The 19670-nt window shown below is 47.5% G+C and overlaps 1 protein-coding gene across 1 annotated transcript in view; it reads right to left on the bottom strand.

Moving 5' to 3' along the window:
- Ccdc3 (coiled-coil domain containing 3) overlaps nucleotides 1-18505 on the bottom strand; it is a 105578-nt gene extending 87073 nt beyond the window's left edge. The window contains exons 1-2 of the mRNA XM_004662336.2: nucleotides 18012-18505; nucleotides 12953-13127 (exon numbers count right to left, since the gene is read on the bottom strand). Coding sequence (XP_004662393.2) covers nucleotides 12953-13127; nucleotides 18012-18505 — 669 coding nt within the window. The remainder of the gene's footprint in view (nucleotides 1-12952; nucleotides 13128-18011) is intronic.
- Between the last annotated feature and the right edge of the window lie 1165 nt (nucleotides 18506-19670).

Below are 19670 nucleotides of genomic sequence, written 5' to 3'. Positions count from 1 at the left end.
CACAGAAACCTCTCTCCTAGATAGTGTTATACAAAGTGTAACCCTCAATAAGGGGCAGGTGGCCCTGGTCAGAAGAACCCCACAGAGGGTGGAGAAAGCTTAATCCTAAAACCATGCACTTAGGCTGGTAAATCCCAGGGCCAAACTTCAGTTGGCCCCCACAGTGAGCTATTGGTCAGGGAGACACATGAGGTTCCCCAAATAATGTAGACCATTGCCAAGGCAGTTGGTTACCTGCCAGAGTTAAAAGGTAAGACTCTATTGCTGAAGATACCACAGCCTGCAGTCACAGGACAGTGAGAGACCATGCTGGAACTGAAAGGTAAACCAGTTTCTTTCTGGCTAGCCCTCATAGGCTAGAACGTGTGCAGTGTGTACTGCTGGGGGGGAACAGTTGCCAACAGAGTGAATAATCAGGAGATCCTTCAAGTAATGAAATTAACCAGCTGGGCAAGAAGTACACGCCTGTGCAATAGTGGCACACAGCCTATGTAGGAAACCAACAGCTCAAATAATTTTGAAAATAAAAAACTATAAAGGTAAAAGATTTATAATGGCTGATACAAAATTTACTACATAACCAAGATAATAAGTATGCTTTTGATTAAAAGGATAGGCATATAGATGATCAATCAATTTTGACAGAAATACAAAGTCAATTCAATAGGGGTAGGAGAGTCTTATTGATTGATTGATTCTTGGTTTCCCAAGATAGGGGTCTCACTCTAACTCAGGCTAACCTTGATCCCACTCAGTAGCCAGGCTGGCCTTGAACTCACAGCAATCCTCCTACCTCTGCCTCCCAAGTGCTGGGATTCAAGGTGTGTGCCATCGCACCTGGCTGGTAGTCTTAATAAATCGCACTGGAGACTGGGATGTGGCTGAGTGGCAGATGCTTGCCTAGCATGTGCAAGACACAAAGCTCACTCCTCAGCACCACAAAGCAAGCTCTGATAATAAATGTGTTAGGATAATCATCTGTATGATTATCAAAATGTCAACTTCATCCAGGCATGGTAGCACATGCCTTTAATCCCAGCACTCAAGGGGCAGGGGTAGAAAGATCACTGAGTTCAAGGCCAGCCTAGGACTACAAAATGAGTTCCAGGTCAGCCAGGGCTAGAGTGGGACCCTACCTTGAAAAACAAATAGAAGACACGTCAACTTCAGAACTAATGTAAAAACTAAACATATCATAGATCTAAATACAAAACATAAAAATAGAAACCTTCAAGAAAAAAAAAATACCTTTGTGAGCTTGGATAAGGGGCCTTAGATTATAACTAAAGCATAACCCAGAAAAGAAAAAGAATTGGTAAATTAGTCTTTATACAGATTTAAAGCTTTTGTTGTGACTAAGAAGGTAAAAAGACAAAAAAGACAAGCCACAGGCTTGTCCATGGGGCCCACACATATCACATGGACTGCAAAGATGTGTGGGGCTGGGACAGTGGCTCAGGTGACAAAGCACTTGTCACACAAACAAAAGGATCTGAGTCCCGAACCTATGTAAACGCAAGCCCGGTGGCACATGTCTGCCATCCCAGCACTTGACAGGCAGGCAAAATCGGATCCCCAGGCCAGGCTGACTGACTAGCATATCTGAACTTGTGAGCCCTAGAGCGTCAGTGAGAAACCCTGTCTCAATAAATAAGATAGAGAGTAATGAAAGAAGATACTGGGGTGGGAGAGCTGGAGAAGATGGCTTAGCAGTTAAGGCGTTTGCCTGCAAAGCCAAAGGACCCCGGGGTTTGATTCCCTAGGACTCACGTAAGCCAGATGCACAAGATGGTGCGTGCATCTGGAGTTTGTTTACAGTAGCTGGAGCCCTGGCGCACCCATTCTCATTCTCTCTCTCTCTCTCATAAATAAATAAATAATTTTAAAAAATGGAAGACACTGGGATGATGACCTCTGGCCTACACACTTGCCCACATACATTTTAGAGGATGTGCTGTGGGAGCCACTCTTTGTCACATGTATCTACGTGGAACTCAAAGTCATGATCACCTGCTTCAAGCCCACAATGAGAACTCCCTCAGTGACTGCTCTCGCTCTTGTTTGGAGAATCTGTTTTATTTTATAGATGGCAGAGAAAATGGAGGAGAATCACCATCCATCGATAAGACAAGACGTTAACTGACTGCCCAACCCGAGACGCGCTGCCTCGACCACATCTGCCACGGCCCAGGAGAAATCGCAGAGGAAGTGACGACATGAACTGATCTTACTGCTAGCCTGACAACCAGCCCCAGGTTGATGGTGGTTTGGATCATATGCCCCTAAATTCATGTGTTTTGAATGGCTGGTCCCCAGCTGATGACAACTCGGGAGACAGAGCTTTGCTACGGAAGGGGTGTCACTGGGGATAGACCTTGAGGTTCCTTAGCCCTAGCTTGCCAGTGTTAGGGTGGATCACTCACCTGCCACTGTTTTCCACCTGCTGTGGCAGAGGTGAAGTCCAGCCTCTTCTCAGGGCATGCTGTCCCCTGCCTACCTGGAGCTTCCCCTTGAAACTATAAACCAGAATAAATCCTTTCCTCCCATCAGCTGTTTTTACAGCTGCAAACAAACTCCAGATGCATATGCCATTGTGTGCATCTGGTTTTAAGTGGATACAGGGGACTCGAACCTGGGCCTGCAGGCTTTGTGAACAAGGGAATTCAGCTGCTGAGTTGTCTCCCCAGCTCCCTCCAGCAGCTTTTGGCGTTTTATCCCAACGATGCAATGGAAACTGCAGCAAACATGCCGCAAGTGCGGTCTTTGATATAAGCGCAGCGAGATGCATGTCCCTGGTTCCACTTTGCCTTATCTACAGTGGACCTTGAGAATCTTTCCACATCAAGGCGTATGAAGCGGCCTTAGACGGCTGCACTATATTTCATCCGGTGACATTCCCCAGCGGTGGGGTTTAGGTTGTTTCTGCTATATCATTACAAAGAGTGCTGATGTGTGCAGTATCACAGGTAGCTCATTTACATGCACGCCTCACTACTGAGTCAAATCAGCAAATATTTGAGCACCTACGTTGAGACAACTACTGTGATAGATGCTATAGATTCACTGTTTAGAAAAATACAAAAGAGAGATGGCTTAGCGGTTAAGGCATTTGCCTGCAAAGCCAAAGGACCTTGGTTCAATTCCCCAGGACCTTATGTATGTCAGATACACAAGGTGGAGCATGTGTCTGGTGTTCGTTTGCAGAGGCTAGTGGCCCTGGCATGCCCATTCTTTCTCTTTCTCTCTCTTTGCCTCTTTCTCTCTCACTCTCTCAAATAAATTAAAACTCATATTTTAAAAAAAAGAAAAATACAAAGGCCTTGATATCATAAAGCTTAGAGCCCTGATAAATGCTACTGAAAGATCACATAATCAAAAATACTATGGTAGAGTTCAATCCCCAACGATTAGATTTGATGGTGCATGCCTGTAGTCTCAACACTTGGGAGGTGGAGGGCAGAGGATCAGGTGTTCAAGACTGTGCTGGGCAACATAGCAAGCCCAAGGCCAAGCATGGAGCCTTGCAACTGTCTCTGGAAAGGTCACAAGCCAAAGGTCATTTCATAGTTTTAAATGGAGGCAATTGTTCCAGCTTAAAAAGTAATGTGACCTGGTGCCTTGTTTAGACTTGAAGGGGAAGAAAAAACTTTTTCTGATGAATTGATACTAGGGGGCAAAGAGGCATCCTAGTTTAAGTTGGGATTGGCAGTGTTCATGGGCTGAAGATTAGCCCTGCGTCTAGAATGAAGGGAGTGTGTGGGAAGGATGAGGCAAGAATTCTGGCTGGAGCTGGGCTATGCACGGCTTAATACATACTGACGAGGTTCCAGATTTTGTCCTAACAGCAGTGGGAAATCTTAGATCTTTTGAACGAAGGGGTGATAGGATCAAATTTGCATTTAAGAAATTTTTTTTAATTTATTTATTTGAGAACCACACAGACAGGGAAAGAGAGAGAATGGGCGCGCCAGGGCTTCCAGCCTCTGCAAATGAACTCCAGACGCGTGCGCCCCCTTGTGCATCTGGCTAACGTGGGACCTGGGGAACCGAGCCTCGAACCAGGGTCCTTAGGCTTCACAGGCAAGCGCTTAACCGCTAAGCCATCTCTCCAGCCCCTCACATTTGCATTTTGAAGAGATCAAACTGACCGGAGTGGGAATCTCAGATGGATGGGGTTGGAGAGTCTGTGTGATGCAGTGAGAGCTTTGTGCATGGGCGCCTGACCGATGTTCGCTGGGGTAGAAACAACAGGGACAGAGAGAAACGGCCTAATTCAAGAGCTCTTTGGGGATTGAAAGAAATGGGGAATAGGGAGCTGGCTCAGCCGGTCAAATGCTTGAGAGCCAGCTCGAGGGCCTGAGTTCAGACATGGTGTTATACTCCTGTGCTCCCTGCACAGGGGAGGGGAAGGCAGGGAACCCCTGAGGCTCACTGGATACCTAGTCTAGCTGAAGAGTGAGCCGTAGGCTCAGCAAGAGACCCAGCCTAAAAGAATAATGTGGAAAGAAGTTGAGGAAGTCACCCATCGTTGAGGTCTGGTCTCCATGCACACACACATGTGGGGACCCAACCACACATGTGCTCACACAGAAAAACATGCCTACATACATGCATGCATACCACATATACAAAAAAAAAAAACCACTTGCCTATAGCTGTGTCACTGAAGAGTGGCTGTAACTTCTGTTTCTGCTCTGATGGCGCTCCAAGGATGTGGTTGTGGGTGTTTACCATGTACCTTTCATGGGCTACTTCTAATACCGGAGGGTGGCCTCATTGCCAAGTGTATGGCCTGTGACCATATGTTTCTCTTATGGGAAACTTGTTTATCCTAGCAGATGGCCTTGTGGCTCTTGTCTGTCCTGTGTGTGGTTCATTCCTACCGAGTAAGCCACTGTGTTGTGATTTGTGTTAGAAATATCCCCAACAAAGTCATGTGCTAAATGTGTGGTCCCCAGCTTGTGACACTGTTTTGAAGGCTCTGTGGACTTTAGAAGGTGGTGCTTGGCTGATAAAAAGTACTTGAATGGGTCTTTGAAGGTTATACCCATGATACCACCCCTGGTTCCAGCCTGCTTCCTGTCTGCTGTAATATGAATACCTACCTCTTTACTGTCGTTATCAGAGCCACCCCACCAAGAAGGACTTGAGAGACCCCCCCCCCACTACAAGCCCAAAACAAACCTCTACTCCTCTAAGGTGTTTTGGTCAGGTATTGATATACACTTTTGTTGGGGGGGGGGGACCCCTGACCAAGAATAAGGCTAGGCTCAGATGTGTCAGTCAAGTGAATTGTGGAAGAGGTAGCTCAACAAGATGCACGTACTGACAGTTTATATTTTTCCCAGGGAGAAGAGGACGCATGGCCTCACAGGGCCAGCAGAAGGGGTAAATATACAGGAAACCTGTGCTCAACCAGCAGGAGTGGAGGAAAAGGGAAAGAGAAGGAAGTGTGAACCAAGGCCTTTATCGAAGGCCAGGCCATAATCCATGAGGATTTCACCCAGGGAAATCTTTTTCTAAATATGTTAATGAATGAATTTATTTTTTTTGTAATTTTTTAATGAGAAAGAGAATTGGCATGCCAGGGCCTCTAGCCACTGCAGTTGAACTCCAGGTGTGTGTGCCACCTTGTGTGCATGTGCAGCCTTGCACACTTGTTTTGTTTGTTTTGAGGTAGGGCTTCACTCTAGTCCAGGCTGACCTGGAATTCACTACTTAGTCTCAGGGTGGCCTCAAACCCAAGGTGATCCTCCTACCTCTGCCTCCCGAGTGCTGGGATTAAAGGTGTACGCCACCACTCCTGGCCACAATGTCATTTTTAAAGACTTTAATTTTTTTTGTTGTTGTTCATTTTTTATTTATTTATTTGAGAGCGACAGACACAGGGAGAAAGACAGATAGAGGGAGAGAGAGAATGGGCGCACCAGGGCTTCCAGCCTCTGCAAACGAACTCCAGACGCGTGCGCCCCCTTGTGCATCTGGCTAACATGGGACCTGGGGAACCAAGCCTCGAACCGGGGTCCTTAGGCTTCACAGGCAAGCGCTTAACCGCTAAGCCATCTCTCCAGCCCTAAAGACTTTAAAAATGGCCAATTTATCAAAGGGGAAAGTGGGGGAGGGAATTACCATGGGATTGTTTTTATAATCATGGAAAATGCTAATAAAAATTTGAAAAAATGGCCAATTTACAATAATAATGAGTCCTTGCATAACTCTTCATATTTTCATATATCCCACCACATGCTCTGATTACTTCCTTACAACAACCATTGCTTATGAGCCTCTTGAGCCATAAGAAAGGAAAAGGCCTTCCTCGGAAAGAGCGGAGCCAATTCGGGGCTTTGGGTGAGGAGCTTACGCCTTCCAGGGTGCCTTAGACAAAGACAGCATCGTCCTTTGGGCGTTGCTCCCAACTCCAAACAAGGAAAAGACATCATGAGGACAGTCTGACCCTCACGGATTTTATTTCAATCCCATGACATTTTATGACAGACTGATGTAAGTCGGGTCGGGCCAGGTCTTGGTCCTCAGGGACAGCACTGGCAGAGAAGGAAAAATATCCAACTTCTGTTTTGACTGTTACACTCACCCAACAAGAAAAAAAAAAAGAGGAGGAAGGAAGAATGTCCTTGGCCAGAGAGCAGAGGATCCTGCCAGCGAAGAGTCTGATATGCCAAAAAAAATCCCCTAAGAGCCCCATTAACACCATGACAACAAACCGGAGAGGCGCTGAGCACTTAGCGACACTACTGACTTCTTGGCAACTTTTGAAAGCAAGATCGTGTTCCTGGTAACGAAGGGTGGGGGGGATATTTGCAGGCGAGGCTCTGGAGAGGAACCAGAGTGTGGGAGGATTTTGCTCCTGACCATGGAGTTGAACAGCCCTACCTAAAGTGTGCCTGTCGTTCCACCCCTTAACCTCCACGTCAACTCTGCAATCTAGATATAGAAAGTGGGAACTTCCAGGGGAGAGAATGAAACGTGCCCTTCACACCTAGAGCCTGGATGGATGGATTCAGGCACTGGCTGAGCAGAAGTTTGAGCAGCAATGGCCTCAATGGCAAGGAGCAGAGGAGCTGGCCAACGACCCACAGGATCTGTCACCTACAGCCCGGTGGGAAAGGTGTCTGTGTGAAGCACAGGGCCGTGCACAAACATCTCAGAAAGTGTGAAGAATGAGTGTGTCCTCACCAACAAATATTCCTAACTCCTATTCCCAATAGGGGGAAAAGGTGACCTGAATAACAATTTTGACTCCTCCTCAGGTTGAAGGAAAATGGAGAACATTCCTGACCTGGCATGGTATATCCTGGGGAGGATGGATGGCTCAGTGGTTACCTTCCCACAGAAAAGACAGGTGTGTTTGCTTGGTTTTAGGTTTTTTTTTTTTCCTTGTTTCTTTTGAAGGAAGCAAGTTATGCCTAATAATCCCTGTGTAATTGTCTGCTCACACCTGTTTCAATCACTGCACATTCTATGATAATATCCCAAGAGCACGACGTAGCTCTCTAAATGTAATGTTAGTTTCCAGTGAAATTGTTAAATAATGAGCTTCCAGGAGTGGTGGCACTTGCCTGTGGTCTTAGGACTTAGGAGGCTGAAACCTGAGGATCAAGAGTTCAAAGTCAGGGCAAGGGACATGGCTTAGGGGACAGAGCATTTGTGCGAGTATGAGCATCCAGTTCAGATCCTAGAACCCACATAAAGCCAGACGATGTAACAGGTGTCTGGCATTCCAGTGCTCCCAGGGCATGATGGGGCGTACAGACAGGACAATCCACCACAAACTCCAGAGCCAGCAAGCCTGGTGAACTGAGCAGGGAACAATGAGCCACCCCGCTTCAAATGAGGTAGAAGGCCAGGGCAAATACTCGAGATCACCCTCTAACCCCCCTACACACCATGGCATGTACACACCTGAGCTCACACACACGAACACGTACACACGTGCCCACCTGAGCTCATGCACGTGAACACATACACACGTGCATGTGTGCACGCATGCACACACATGAGTTCAAGGTAAGTCTAATCTATGTAACAAATTCAAAACCACCCTGAGATGTACTGTGATATACTCTCACAAAAAAAAAAAAAGATAAAAATAAAATAATGAGCTAATTTCATGGAGCTCCAATGAGGTCTCTTTTGAGGTGGGCAGAGAATAAAAATGGAAAGTTCAGAGTGCCCCAAACTGAGTTTTGAAGTTTGACTACATAGCAAAACAGTAATTGAGAGTGATCATTTCCCCGCCCCTCCAGTTCTGGGTCTTCCTCCACGTGTCCAGCACTCACACACTTCATTATCCAAGAGATTTAAGGGGAAGGAAAAGGAATTCTCCCCAAGATCAACATCTGAACCACAAAAATAGACCTGCCTTCACACTGAAACTATTCTCCACTGCCCTATTGTTGTATTTTATTCAAGTGATGGGAACTCTAATTCCAAACAAATGTTAATAGCTCCATTATGTGACCATGAGGCTAATAAGTTATGCAGCTAAAGAGTTTGGAGCTAAGCTACTCAAATATTTTTAGAATAATATTTGATCTCTTGACACAGATCTCTTGCTAGCATGAGTCTAGTTATATAAGCAAAGCTCCCACAAAATAAGCTAATCCTAAAAGAGATTGCATTTGGAATATACTAGGTATGACTAAAGCTTGGAATGCTCAATCTCAGGCATGCTACATCTAATTCAGTGTGATGTGGACAACATGACAGTAAAGGTTGAGAAGGTAGAGGAGGATCACTGTGAGTTAGAGGCCAGCCTGAGACTACATGGTGAATTTCAAGTCAGCCTGGCCTAGAGCAAGACCCTATATGACAAGCCCCCCCACCCCAAAAAAGGGCTGGAGAGATTGCTCAGTGGTTAAGGCACTTGCCTGCAAGGCCTAGTGACCTGGGTTCAATTCCCAAGTACCCATGGAAAGCCAGGTACACAAACTGGTGTATGCATCTGGAGTTTATGTGCAGTAATTAGAGACCCTGGTGCATCCCTTCTCTCTCTCTCTCTCTCTCTCTCTCTCTCTCTCTCTCTCTCTCCTCCAAATAAATAAATAAACTATCTTAAAAAAAATTTTTTTTTGAGTTAGGATCTTACTCTAGCCCAGGCTGACCTGAATTCACTATGTAGTCTCAGAGTGGCCTCGAACTCAGAGCAATCCTCCTACCTCCACCTCCCAAGTGCTGGAATTAAAGGTGTGCATCACCATGCCCAGTGAATAAAATATTTTTAACCCCAGGCGTGGTGGCACACACCTTTAATCTCAGCATCGGGAGGCAGAGGTAGGAGGATCGCTATAAATTCGAGGCCAGCCTGGGACTACAGGGTGAGTTCCAGGTCAGCCTGGGCTAGAGTGAGGCCCTACCTTAAAAAAAAAAAAAAAAAAAAAAAAAAAAAGAAAAAGAGAACAAAAAAATTTTTTAATTAAGAAGAAGGCAGAAACAAGGGGCTGGAGAGATGACTTTGTTGGCAAAATGCTACCAACATGAGGACCTGAGCTTAGATCTCTAGCACCCTCACAAAATCTAGGCACAGCAGTAGGCAACTGCAATCCCAGAACTGGGGAGGCAGAGACAAGAGGATCTCTATGGTTTACTGGCAAATTAGTCAGGCTGAATCCATGAGCTCTAGGTTCAAGGAACAACCTTGTCTCAAAGGTGGAGAGTGAAAACTAAGGTGGTTTAGAAAGACACCCAACATGGATCTGCAGTCTCCACACCCCCATGTGCACGCATGCCCCCACAAACGAGTATGCATTCACACAGCCACACCACGTATACATGCAAAAAAGAGAAATAAGCAGGTACTCAGAACCATGTTGGGAACAAACCACAGGACACACTTGCAGAAAATTCTGATAAAGTACAGAATGGGTGTAGATGATACAAGACTACCATCAATGGTGCAGAGCTAAGGAAGAAACCTCTTGACAGTATGAAGGAATTAAGAATTCCCCCTGGCTGGACACCCTTGTCTAACACAGGAGTAGCTTCTCAAGAGCACCGTCCAGAAACGCCCTCTCTGGGGCAGGAGCCCTGGGCAGAAGACAAGGTAGTTATCATAAGCCACGCCACTTCCTCCAAACCCCTCACACATGAGTGGAAAGAAGGGAGCCACGTGATGCATCTAAATCGATTCCTTAACCCAGAAGGAAAAGCTCTTGCTGATTAGTCAGGCATGTATCTCACTTGATTTCTGAGCTGAATCAAGTTGACAACTGAACTTTTACCATGACAACACATCAGAACTTTCTCCAGTGGTCTGTCTTAGAACCCTACAAGCATCTTTAATGGAGGGCAGGGAGTGATGGGCCATGAACCCACTGGGGTTTGCTGGCCAGCAAGTCTAGTCTACATGGCAAGCTCCAGGCCAGAGAGAAACCCTCTCTCAAAAAAAGGTGGGTGGTGGGCTGGAGAGAATGCTCAGTGGTTAAGGCACTTGCCTACAAAGCCAAAAGGCTTCAGTTTTATTCCCCAGTACCCAGATATACCAGATGCACAAGGGGTGCATGCATTTGGAGTTCATTTGCTGTGTCTGGAGGCCCCGTCATGCCCATTTATATTCTCTCTCACTCTCCCTCTTTCTCTCTTTCTCTCAAACAAATAAACAAAAGTGGTGGGCATGGTGGCGCACACCTTTAATCCCAGCACTTGGGAGGCAGAGGTAGGAGAATCACTGTGAGTCCAAGGCCACCCTGAGACTCCATAGTGAATTCCAGGTCAGTCTGGGCTAGAGTGAAACCCTACCTTAAAAATAAATAAATAAAAGTAAAATAAATTTTAAAGATGGGTGGGCTGAAGAGATGGCTTAGCAGTTAAGTGCTTGCCTGCAAAGCCTAAAGACCCAGGTTTAATTCCCCAGGACCCACGTAAGCCAGATACATAAGGTGGCACACAAGTCTGGAATCTGCAGTGGCTAGAGGCCCTGGTGTACCCATTCTCTCTCTCTATCTGTCTCTTTCTATCTGATTCTCTCTCTCTCTTTCTATTAAATAAGCCAAATATATTGTTTTAAAAGGTGGGTTGGCAGGTGTGGTGGTATACACCTTTAATTCTAGCACTTGGAAGGCAGAGGTAAGAAGATTACCTTCCAGTGAGTTGTTGGCCAGGGAGGTCCTTGATGCCCCCAAAACATTACTGGTCATTGCCAAGACTCTTGGTTTCCCACCAGGAACAGATGGTAAGACCCTATTGCTGAAGTGTACACATGCTTGGGCTTCAAGGTCACTGAGAAATCCTGTGGGAGCTGAGCTGAAAACCTCTGTGTAAACCAGCTGACAGAAAGCTGGAAAAAGCTACACTGCATGCAGTTCCATGGGAGAGAGAAAAATCACCAATGGAGATAAAACAACAGGGGACACTGCAATCCTTCAATTTGGCCAGCCAGGCCAAACAAGCCAACAGGTGCAATAGTGGCATGTCTGTTATGGGGGAAACCAACCCCTCTCTAATCAGACTGGAGGCCTGCTCCACAAGAGGGAATACACACCTGACACTGAGAACCTAAGGATGGGAAGTCATGAGCCCTAGGGGTGTAACATCTGCTGGGGTCTGGCTAAATGTATATTCTATGCTCACCAAACTGCGTGGTGAGCAGTGCTCTTCATGTTCATACCCATATATCAATGCTACTCTCACTCTTGGTTAGAGAAGCTTCTCTTTTCAGATGGCAGTGAGCTTGGGATGACTCAGAGTGATGATCTCATAGTGATGAGAAGAAGTGACAGAGGAGTGTTCAACACTGAAACATCTCTATCACACCTCCCAAGGCTCAGGGCCCATTGTGGAAGAGGTGTGGGAAAGAATGTAAGAGCCAGAGGAAGGGTAGGACTGCTTACAGTACACTCTTCCAGACACAAGAGGGCGTGGATAACCATGACCGCGCAGTGCCTGACACTACTTACACAGGACCATCATAACAGAGAAAAAGATGACATCAAAATAAAAGAGACGGCAGGCTGGAGAGATGGCTTAGCGGTTAAGCACTTGCCTATGAAGCCTAAGGACCCCGGTTCAAGGCTCGATTCCCCAGGCCTCACGTTAGCCAGATGCACAAGGGGGCGCACACGTCTGGAGTTCGTTTGCAGTGGCTGGAGGCCCTGGAGTGCCCATTCTCTCTCTGTCTCTCTGTCTCTCTGTGTGTCACTCTCAAATAAATAAATAAAAATGAACAAAAAAATACTCAAAAAAAATAGAAGATGGACTGAGAGGGGGGAAGGCGTATGATGGCAAGTGAAGTTGCAAAGGGAAAGTGGGAGGGAGGGAATTACCAAGGTTTATTGTCTATCATTATGGAAGCTGTCAAAAATAAGTAATAATTTTTTAAAAGATTACTATGAATTCAAGGCCAGCCTGGGCCTACAGAGTGAGTTCTAGATCAGCCTGGGCTAGAGCGAGACCCTACCTCAAAAGAAAAAAAAAAAAAAAAGTGGACAACACTTGAGGTTATCCTCCAGCCTCATGTACCTGCACGCACACGCACACACACACACGCACACGCACACACACAATTGAAACCTCTGAAGTGTTAAGTCTGACTTCATTTGCTTGAGCCCTTCTGCCAATTCATTCCTAGCTGCCAACAACAAGAACAGCCACACAGCTTAACGGGCACCGAACACTTACTCCTTGCAGCATTAGGCCACCAGGTTTACATTTTGTCTGTGTTTAAATCATTGTGTCTACTGTATAGACATCACTCCTGTCTTCCTTGAGCAGAAAAAGAACATGAGGCACAGTGTGCCAGCCTTCATGCCGGCTCATCCCCGCATCCTGTGAAGAACCCCTTTCCAAATATGAAAGCGTCCAAGTCTAGGAGCAGCTTTTGTCACACTGGGAGCGAGGCCGCGGACGACACGTGCTTTGGAAGAGTTAGCTTGACGCCTCTAATCACAAACCTCACACACGATATAGCTACGCTATCGATATGCTATGACACTCTTACCCTGTTGTCCTCCTGGACCTCCCAGTCACTGGAGAATGTCACCAGGTGCTGCCCTTGGGAACAGTTAGCAAACTGAAATAGACTGGAAAACATCCTTCTGTTTTCTTGTGTATCTGGAAAGATGGCGTCTTGGAAATTGACTCCATGTGGCAAGAGGTTATAATTTTCATCCATCCTAAAGGGGAGGAGAACAAAAAAAGAGATGTAGGTGAGACCACGGTGGAGAGGGGAGCCAGGATCAATTAAGAGTCACAGAGGGGGCTGGAGGGATGGCTTAGTTGTTAAGGCATTTGCCTGCAAAGCTAAAGGACCTTGGTTCAATGTCCTAGGACCCATGTAAGCCAGATGTACAAGGAAGCGCATGCATTTGGAGTTCGTTTGCAGTGGCTGGAGGCCCTGGCATGCCCATATTCTCTCTTTCAAATAAACAAATAAAATATATTTTTTAAAAAAGAGTCACAGAGGGGCTGGAGAGATGGCTTAGCGGTTAAGCGCTTGCCTGTGAAGCCTAAGGTCCCTAGTTCGAGGCTCGATTCCCCAGGTCCCACGTTAGCCAGATGCACAAGGGGGTGCAAGTGTCTTGAGTTCGTTTGCAGTGGCTGGAAGCCCTGGCGCGCCCATTCTCTCTCTCCCTGTCTCTCTCTCTCTCCCTCTCTGTTCTCTGTCACTCTCAAATAAATAAATAAAAATGAACAGAAAATATTTAAAAAAAAAAGAGTCACAGAGGTTTGTATTATATAGCCTCTACTATGCTGAGATACAGTGCTTCTATTCCCAATTCTTCCAGGACTTTTATAATAAAGTGAAATCAGATTTCTGCATCAAATGGGATGACCCCCCCCTCCAAATCTCAAGGAACCTTGCAGAAGGGGAACTGAAAGAACATAAGAGCCAGAGGGTGGGAAGAAATGCTGTGGAATGATGTTTTCTGGATACAGCATGGCTGCTACACTCACAAACTCACAGCAGCTGGGCAGGTTCACTGCACCGGACTGACCCATCAACACTCTACCCCGGGGGGTGGGAGCTCATAAGACCCCACTCTTTCCTGGGTAGCTACTGGCAGTAAGTGGTGCAGTCACTGGTAATTTATCCACACTCCAAAAATTAATCTCCCACCCATGCTCATGAAAGCCATCTTTATTTAATTCAGTGGGTCACAAGAGAGAGAGAGATATGAAAATAGGAAGGGAATTCATCACAAGGAAGAAGGATTTTCGTGGGAGGGGGATAAGTATGGTAATGGGGATAAATCTGATCAAAATACATTATATACATGAATGAAAATGTTAAAAATAAAATTAAACACACATACAGAAAAAAAATAGTCACAACAGAGATAGTCTTGCCAATTTCATCATGTCTAGTATATTTCTCCAGAAGGGAGTTCTACAATTAGTCCTTCTATATGTTTTTTTGTTGTACACTGCTCGAGACTAACCTAAGGGTGTCAAAAAAAAATGAGCTTGGGCAGGGGGAGGAAAAGTGTGTGTGTGTGTGTGTGTGTGTGTGTGTGTGTGTGTGTGTATTCTTGTCTATGATCTTCAAAGCATATGTGAGCATTCTTTTTAATATTTTATTTTTATTTATTTGAGAAAGGGAAAGAGGGAGAGAGGGAGGGAAAGAATAGGCACACCAGGGCTTCCAGCCACTGCAAACAAACACCAGATGCATGCGCCACCTTGTGCATCTGGCTTTACATAGGTCCTGGGGAATTGGACCAAGTGCTTTGGCTTTGTAGGCAAGTGCCTTAACCACTAAACCATCTCTCTGGCTCCAGGCTTGAATTTTTTTTTTTTTTTTTTTGGTTTTTCGAGGTAGGGTCTCACTCTAGCCCAGGCTGACCTGGAATTCACTATGGAGTGTCAGGGTGGCCTCGAACTCCCGGCAACCCTCCTACCTCTGCCTCCCAAGTGCTGGGATTAAAGGCGTGCACCACCACGCCTGGCTTGAATTTTTTTATTAACAACTTCCATGATTACAAAAATTATTTCATGGTAATGCCCTCCCACCCCTGGGCATACATTCTCGTCTATGAATCTTCCAGGGGTCTTCCCTCTGTAAGCAGTGTCCCTTCCTGGTGAGAAGGTGGTTACAACATGCCTTATCCTCTGCACGACAGGAAACGAGTTTCTGAACTTCTCTTGGTCGTCCAACTGTTACAAGGGGATTATAGTAGTATAACCTACTTTCTTGGTCATATCCTAAGGACTGCATTACAAAACATCAGGAAATCAACACTTGGCACTGAGTGAATGTAGTGCAAGTATGGGTGAAACTTTTACAGATTCTATATTTTACAGATTCTATATTGCTTGTCAAAAAGATAAAGAAGTCGGGAAAGAGCAAGGACAGGAGACGTGGAGATAACAGTCCAGATGTTGTGGTTTGAATGCAAAATGCCTCACACAGGGCTGGAGAGATGGCTTAGCGGTTAAGCGCTTGCCTGTGAAGCCTAAGGACCCTGGTTCGAGGCTCTGTTCCCCAGGTCCCGCGTTAGCCAGATGCACAAGGGGGCGCACGCGTCTGGAGTTCGTTTGCAGAGGCTGGAAGCCCTGGCGCGCCCATTCTCTCTCTCTCCCTCTATCTGTCTTTCTCTCTGTGTCTGTCGCTCTCAAATAAATAAATAAAATATTAAAAAAAAAATGCCTCACACAGGCTCACGTGTCAACCTTGGCAGTGCTATTTTGGAAGGTTGTGGAAACTTCAAGTAGGCCGGGAGCCCACCTGGGGAATTAGGTCACTGAGGGCATGTCCTTGGGAGCTGTAGCCTGCACTGGCCCCTTCCTGTATTGCTTCTGCTTCTGTTGTCATGAAGTGAGCACCTTCTTCCATGAGCTTCCTCTGCCATGGTGTTCTAAATGTACAGACCCATGCTACCGTGGACGGACTCTTGGAAACTGATCCAAAATAAAGCTTTCCTCCTTGAAGTTGAACTTGGGTTAGTTTTGTCACAGCAAGTAACTAATACTATGGGCAAAAGGAGTCCAGCAGGCTCCCTAGACAGTCTCCAGGGCCATTCCGTCTCCCTCCTAACACACACAGGGACACGGGGGAAGGAGTGTTCTAATCCACTGGGCCAGAGTAACAAAGGAAGAGTGATGTATATGCAGTTGTTAGCACATGTCAGGGCAAGACAGCCCTGGGTAATGAAAATCTATTGTTTGGCTCTGTATGTCTATGTTAACTTTTTGTAAATATGTCACAGCAAAAGATGAAAGAGTTGGCTGACCATGGCGCAGCCACTGGACAAAACATCTCATGATTAAGAAACACACACACACCAAATGGAAAAGAAAAAAAAAAATCTGCTCAAGTACTTTTTCTTTGGAAAAAACAAAAAAGTGTTGTCAAATACTTTTATAGCTGGGTTCTCAGTATTTCCCTAAATAAAAACATGAGAAACCTCAGTTAAATTTCTCTGTATTAAGAAGGGTATTCTCAGAGTCCCAGCTGGCTTTATTTAGACTCTATACTTTTCAGGCAATTAAAAAAAAAATACTGATCTAGCTAAACCACCCAGGCCAACACAAGGCAAGACATGTATTCTAAACTTAGACCGCCTGCCTTTGATATTAAAAACACGTGTGCCTGAGAGCAGAGGAGCACCCCTCTCTGGAACTTACCAATTTTTTTTTTTTTTTTTTTTTTTTTTGGTCAGAGTAATGGGAACTCAAAAATACTGGGACTATTGTTAGTCAGGACACTTTGGATTAAGTTACTATCCCAAAGTCTCACTGAGAGTGCCTGTCCATGTCTCTTCTGTGTTCCCTAACAGTGTGAATTGAATCGGGAGCAGCTGTGGGATTTAGGATTGATTTCACCTGTTGCTTTCTATGCCCCTATTGCAGTCAATGAGAACTGATGAAATGCGTTGGCAGATGCATTCCATGCTAACCACAGGCCAATTTCATGGTCCTCACAAGACTGTTGTTGTCCAGGTTCAGGGGGTCCACTGCCTGAGCCACCTCTGTAGTCTCCAAGGCCCTGAGACCCAGGATCTTACCTTACCCCCAGCAGTTCTGGCGCTGAAGCAGCTAGGAGAGGACTGGGTGGGGATTACACAGCTAGGCTGGGCTGGAGGGATGGCTCAGAGGTTAAGGTGCTTGCCTGCAAAGCTCAAGGACCTAGGTTTGATTCTCCAGGACCCACGTAAGCCAGCTGCACAAGGAGGCACATGCGTCTGGGGTTTGTTTGCAGTGATTAGAGGCCCTGGTGTGCCCATTCTCTCTCTCCTTCTCTCTCTCTCTCAAAAGATTTTAAAAAGTAAACAGCTAGGCTGCTCAGGTGCTTTCCATGCAAAACTCAGTATCACTTTATGCAGGTGAGACCTGGGGAAATGAGGGGAAAGGGTGAGGACAAGTAACTCACTCAGAAAATCACTTAGGGGCTGGAGGGATAGCTTAGGGGTTAAGACGCTTGTCTACATAGCCAAAGGACCCGCATTAGCCATATGCACAAGGGGGCGCACGCATCTGGAGTTCCTTTGCAGTGGCTGGAGGCGCTGGCATGTCCATTCTCTCCCCCCCCACCACGCCCACCAACCACTTTTCTGTGTCAAATACATAAATAAATACATTTTTAAAAAATCACTTAGGAAGGCTACAGCGAGAATCCCAACTGATTTCAAAGGTTGTTTTTCACAACACCCCACTTTGCTCCCACCAAAGCCAGTTTAAAAAGAGCGAAGTCAAAAGGCACAAGCCCTAAATCCCTGCGCTGACAGGAGGATCCCAGGTTCCAAGCCAATGGGAGTCCCTGTCCCAAAGAAAAGGGAAGGTACTTTGACTTTTTATTGGGGGGGGGGGGCTTTAACGCCTCTGTGTGCACAGGACCCCAAAATCGTGCCTCTACTTTAAGTAGACTTAGCGAGGGGCCAGGGGCGGTCAAGTTCTTCTTAAAGGGACCAGATCGAGCAGAAGATAAGGAAGCAAAGACACAAGATCCGAAGGGAGATCGTAGTTCCAAGCGATCCTTCCCGGCCGCAGGTAACAGTGACCGCCAGGTCGCTCCACCCCCTCAGAGGTGGCGCAGGTGGCACAGGCCCCCCGGGGCTCACCTGAGGAAGAAGAAGTAAGAGTAGTCCTGAACCACCGTGTGGGAGTGGCAGGAGAAGTAGCCCAGGCCGGTGAGGTTGAGCCGGGAGCCGGCGGGCACCTCGAGCATGCTGCCCCACGCCTGGTCGCACAGCATCTCCACCTCGGCGGAGTAGAAGAGCCCTTCCTGGCCGGCGTGGTACTGCCAAGGCAGGTAGTTGTAGAGGCCGGGCACCTCGGGGTGCAGCGCCAGCACCTTGGCGTACACGATGATCTCGGCCAGCTCGGCGCGGCAGCCCTCGCTCAGGGGTCTCCACTCGGAGGGCAGCTGGCAGGCGCGGGCGGGCGCGGGGCCGGCCAGGCAGAGCGCGGCGAGCAGCAGCGGGCGCAGCGTGCCCATCCCGGCGGCGGCGGGCGGCGGCGGGCGCAGCGTGCCCATCCCGGCGGCGGCGGGCGGCGGCGGGCGCAGCGTGCCCATCCCGGCGGCGGCGGGCGGCGGCGGGCGCAGCGTGCCCATCCCGGCGGCGGCGCGCTAGCCGGGGCGCATGGCCCGCGCGCGGGGGGCGGCGGGGAGCCCCGGAGCCGGCCGGGGCAGGACAGCCTGGGCGCCGCTCCCGGGAGCTCGGAGCGCCGCTCGCTCGGCAGCCACGCTCACCATTCCCGGTCGTCGCCCGCCACGCTTTAAAAAAGGTCGCCGGGGAGGACGGGATGGGTCGCGACGGGCGGGGACAGCGCCCGCCCCCCCCCCACGCCCTGCCTCCGCCTCCCGGGCGGCTGGGGCGTGGACGGCGGCGGAGGGGCGGCGCGGCGCGAGCTTCCCGGGAAGGGACCCCCCCTCCCCGGGCTTCCGAATGGTCAGCACCCCCAGCCCACCTCCAGCGCCCCACTAGGGGCTCGGTCACAGCTCCCCAGGGGTGAAGTTTTGCTCCTAATGCGGCACCCTTCAACGAGTGCTCTCGCTCCTGTGATTGATCACCCTGCATAAATCTTTACATATTTTACGCGGTTCACTTAGGCTCAAAACACGTAGCAGTCACGTCTTATTTTATCATCCCAAAAGTTAGTGTGGTGTCTAAGAAACTTTTTTATATTCATATGCTCTCTCTCTCTCTCTCTCTCTCTCTCTCTCTCTCTCTCTCTCTCTCTTTGTGTGTGTGTCTCTTTTTTTCTCGCACAGTGGTTATTCTTTAATAATGATGTTCAAAGTTTTAATAAAGGATTTGAAAAGCCATTGTTCCTTGATAGTTTTAAAGTTAGGCGCAGCCAGGCATGGTGGCGCACGCCTTTAATCACAGCACTTGGAAGGCAGAGGTAGAAGGATTGGCGTGAGTTCGAGGCCACCCTGAGACTATATAGTTGTTGCAGTCAGGTTCGCATTGCTGGCAGAAATCACCCAACCAAGAACAGCTTTTTTTTTTTTAATTTTTTATGGGGGGGAGGGTTTATTTTGGTTTACAGATATGAGGGGAAGCTCCATGATGCCAGGGGGAAATGATGGCATGAGCAGAGGGTGGGCATCACCCCCTGGCCAACATAAGGTGGACAATAGCAACAGGAGAGTGTGCCAAACACTGGCAAGGGTAAACTGTATGTAAGACCCTTAAGCCCACCCCCAATAATAGCACTGCCTCCAGGAAATGTTAATTCCCAAATCCTCAACAGCTGGGAATCTAGCATTCAGA

Source organism: Jaculus jaculus, chromosome 15 (assembly GCF_020740685.1).
Source record: "Jaculus jaculus isolate mJacJac1 chromosome 15, mJacJac1.mat.Y.cur, whole genome shotgun sequence".
NCBI lineage: Eukaryota > Metazoa > Chordata > Mammalia > Rodentia > Dipodidae > Jaculus > Jaculus jaculus.
The sequence above is the reverse complement of the archived record's forward strand: the minus strand, read 5'-3'. Positions and strand labels throughout refer to the sequence as shown.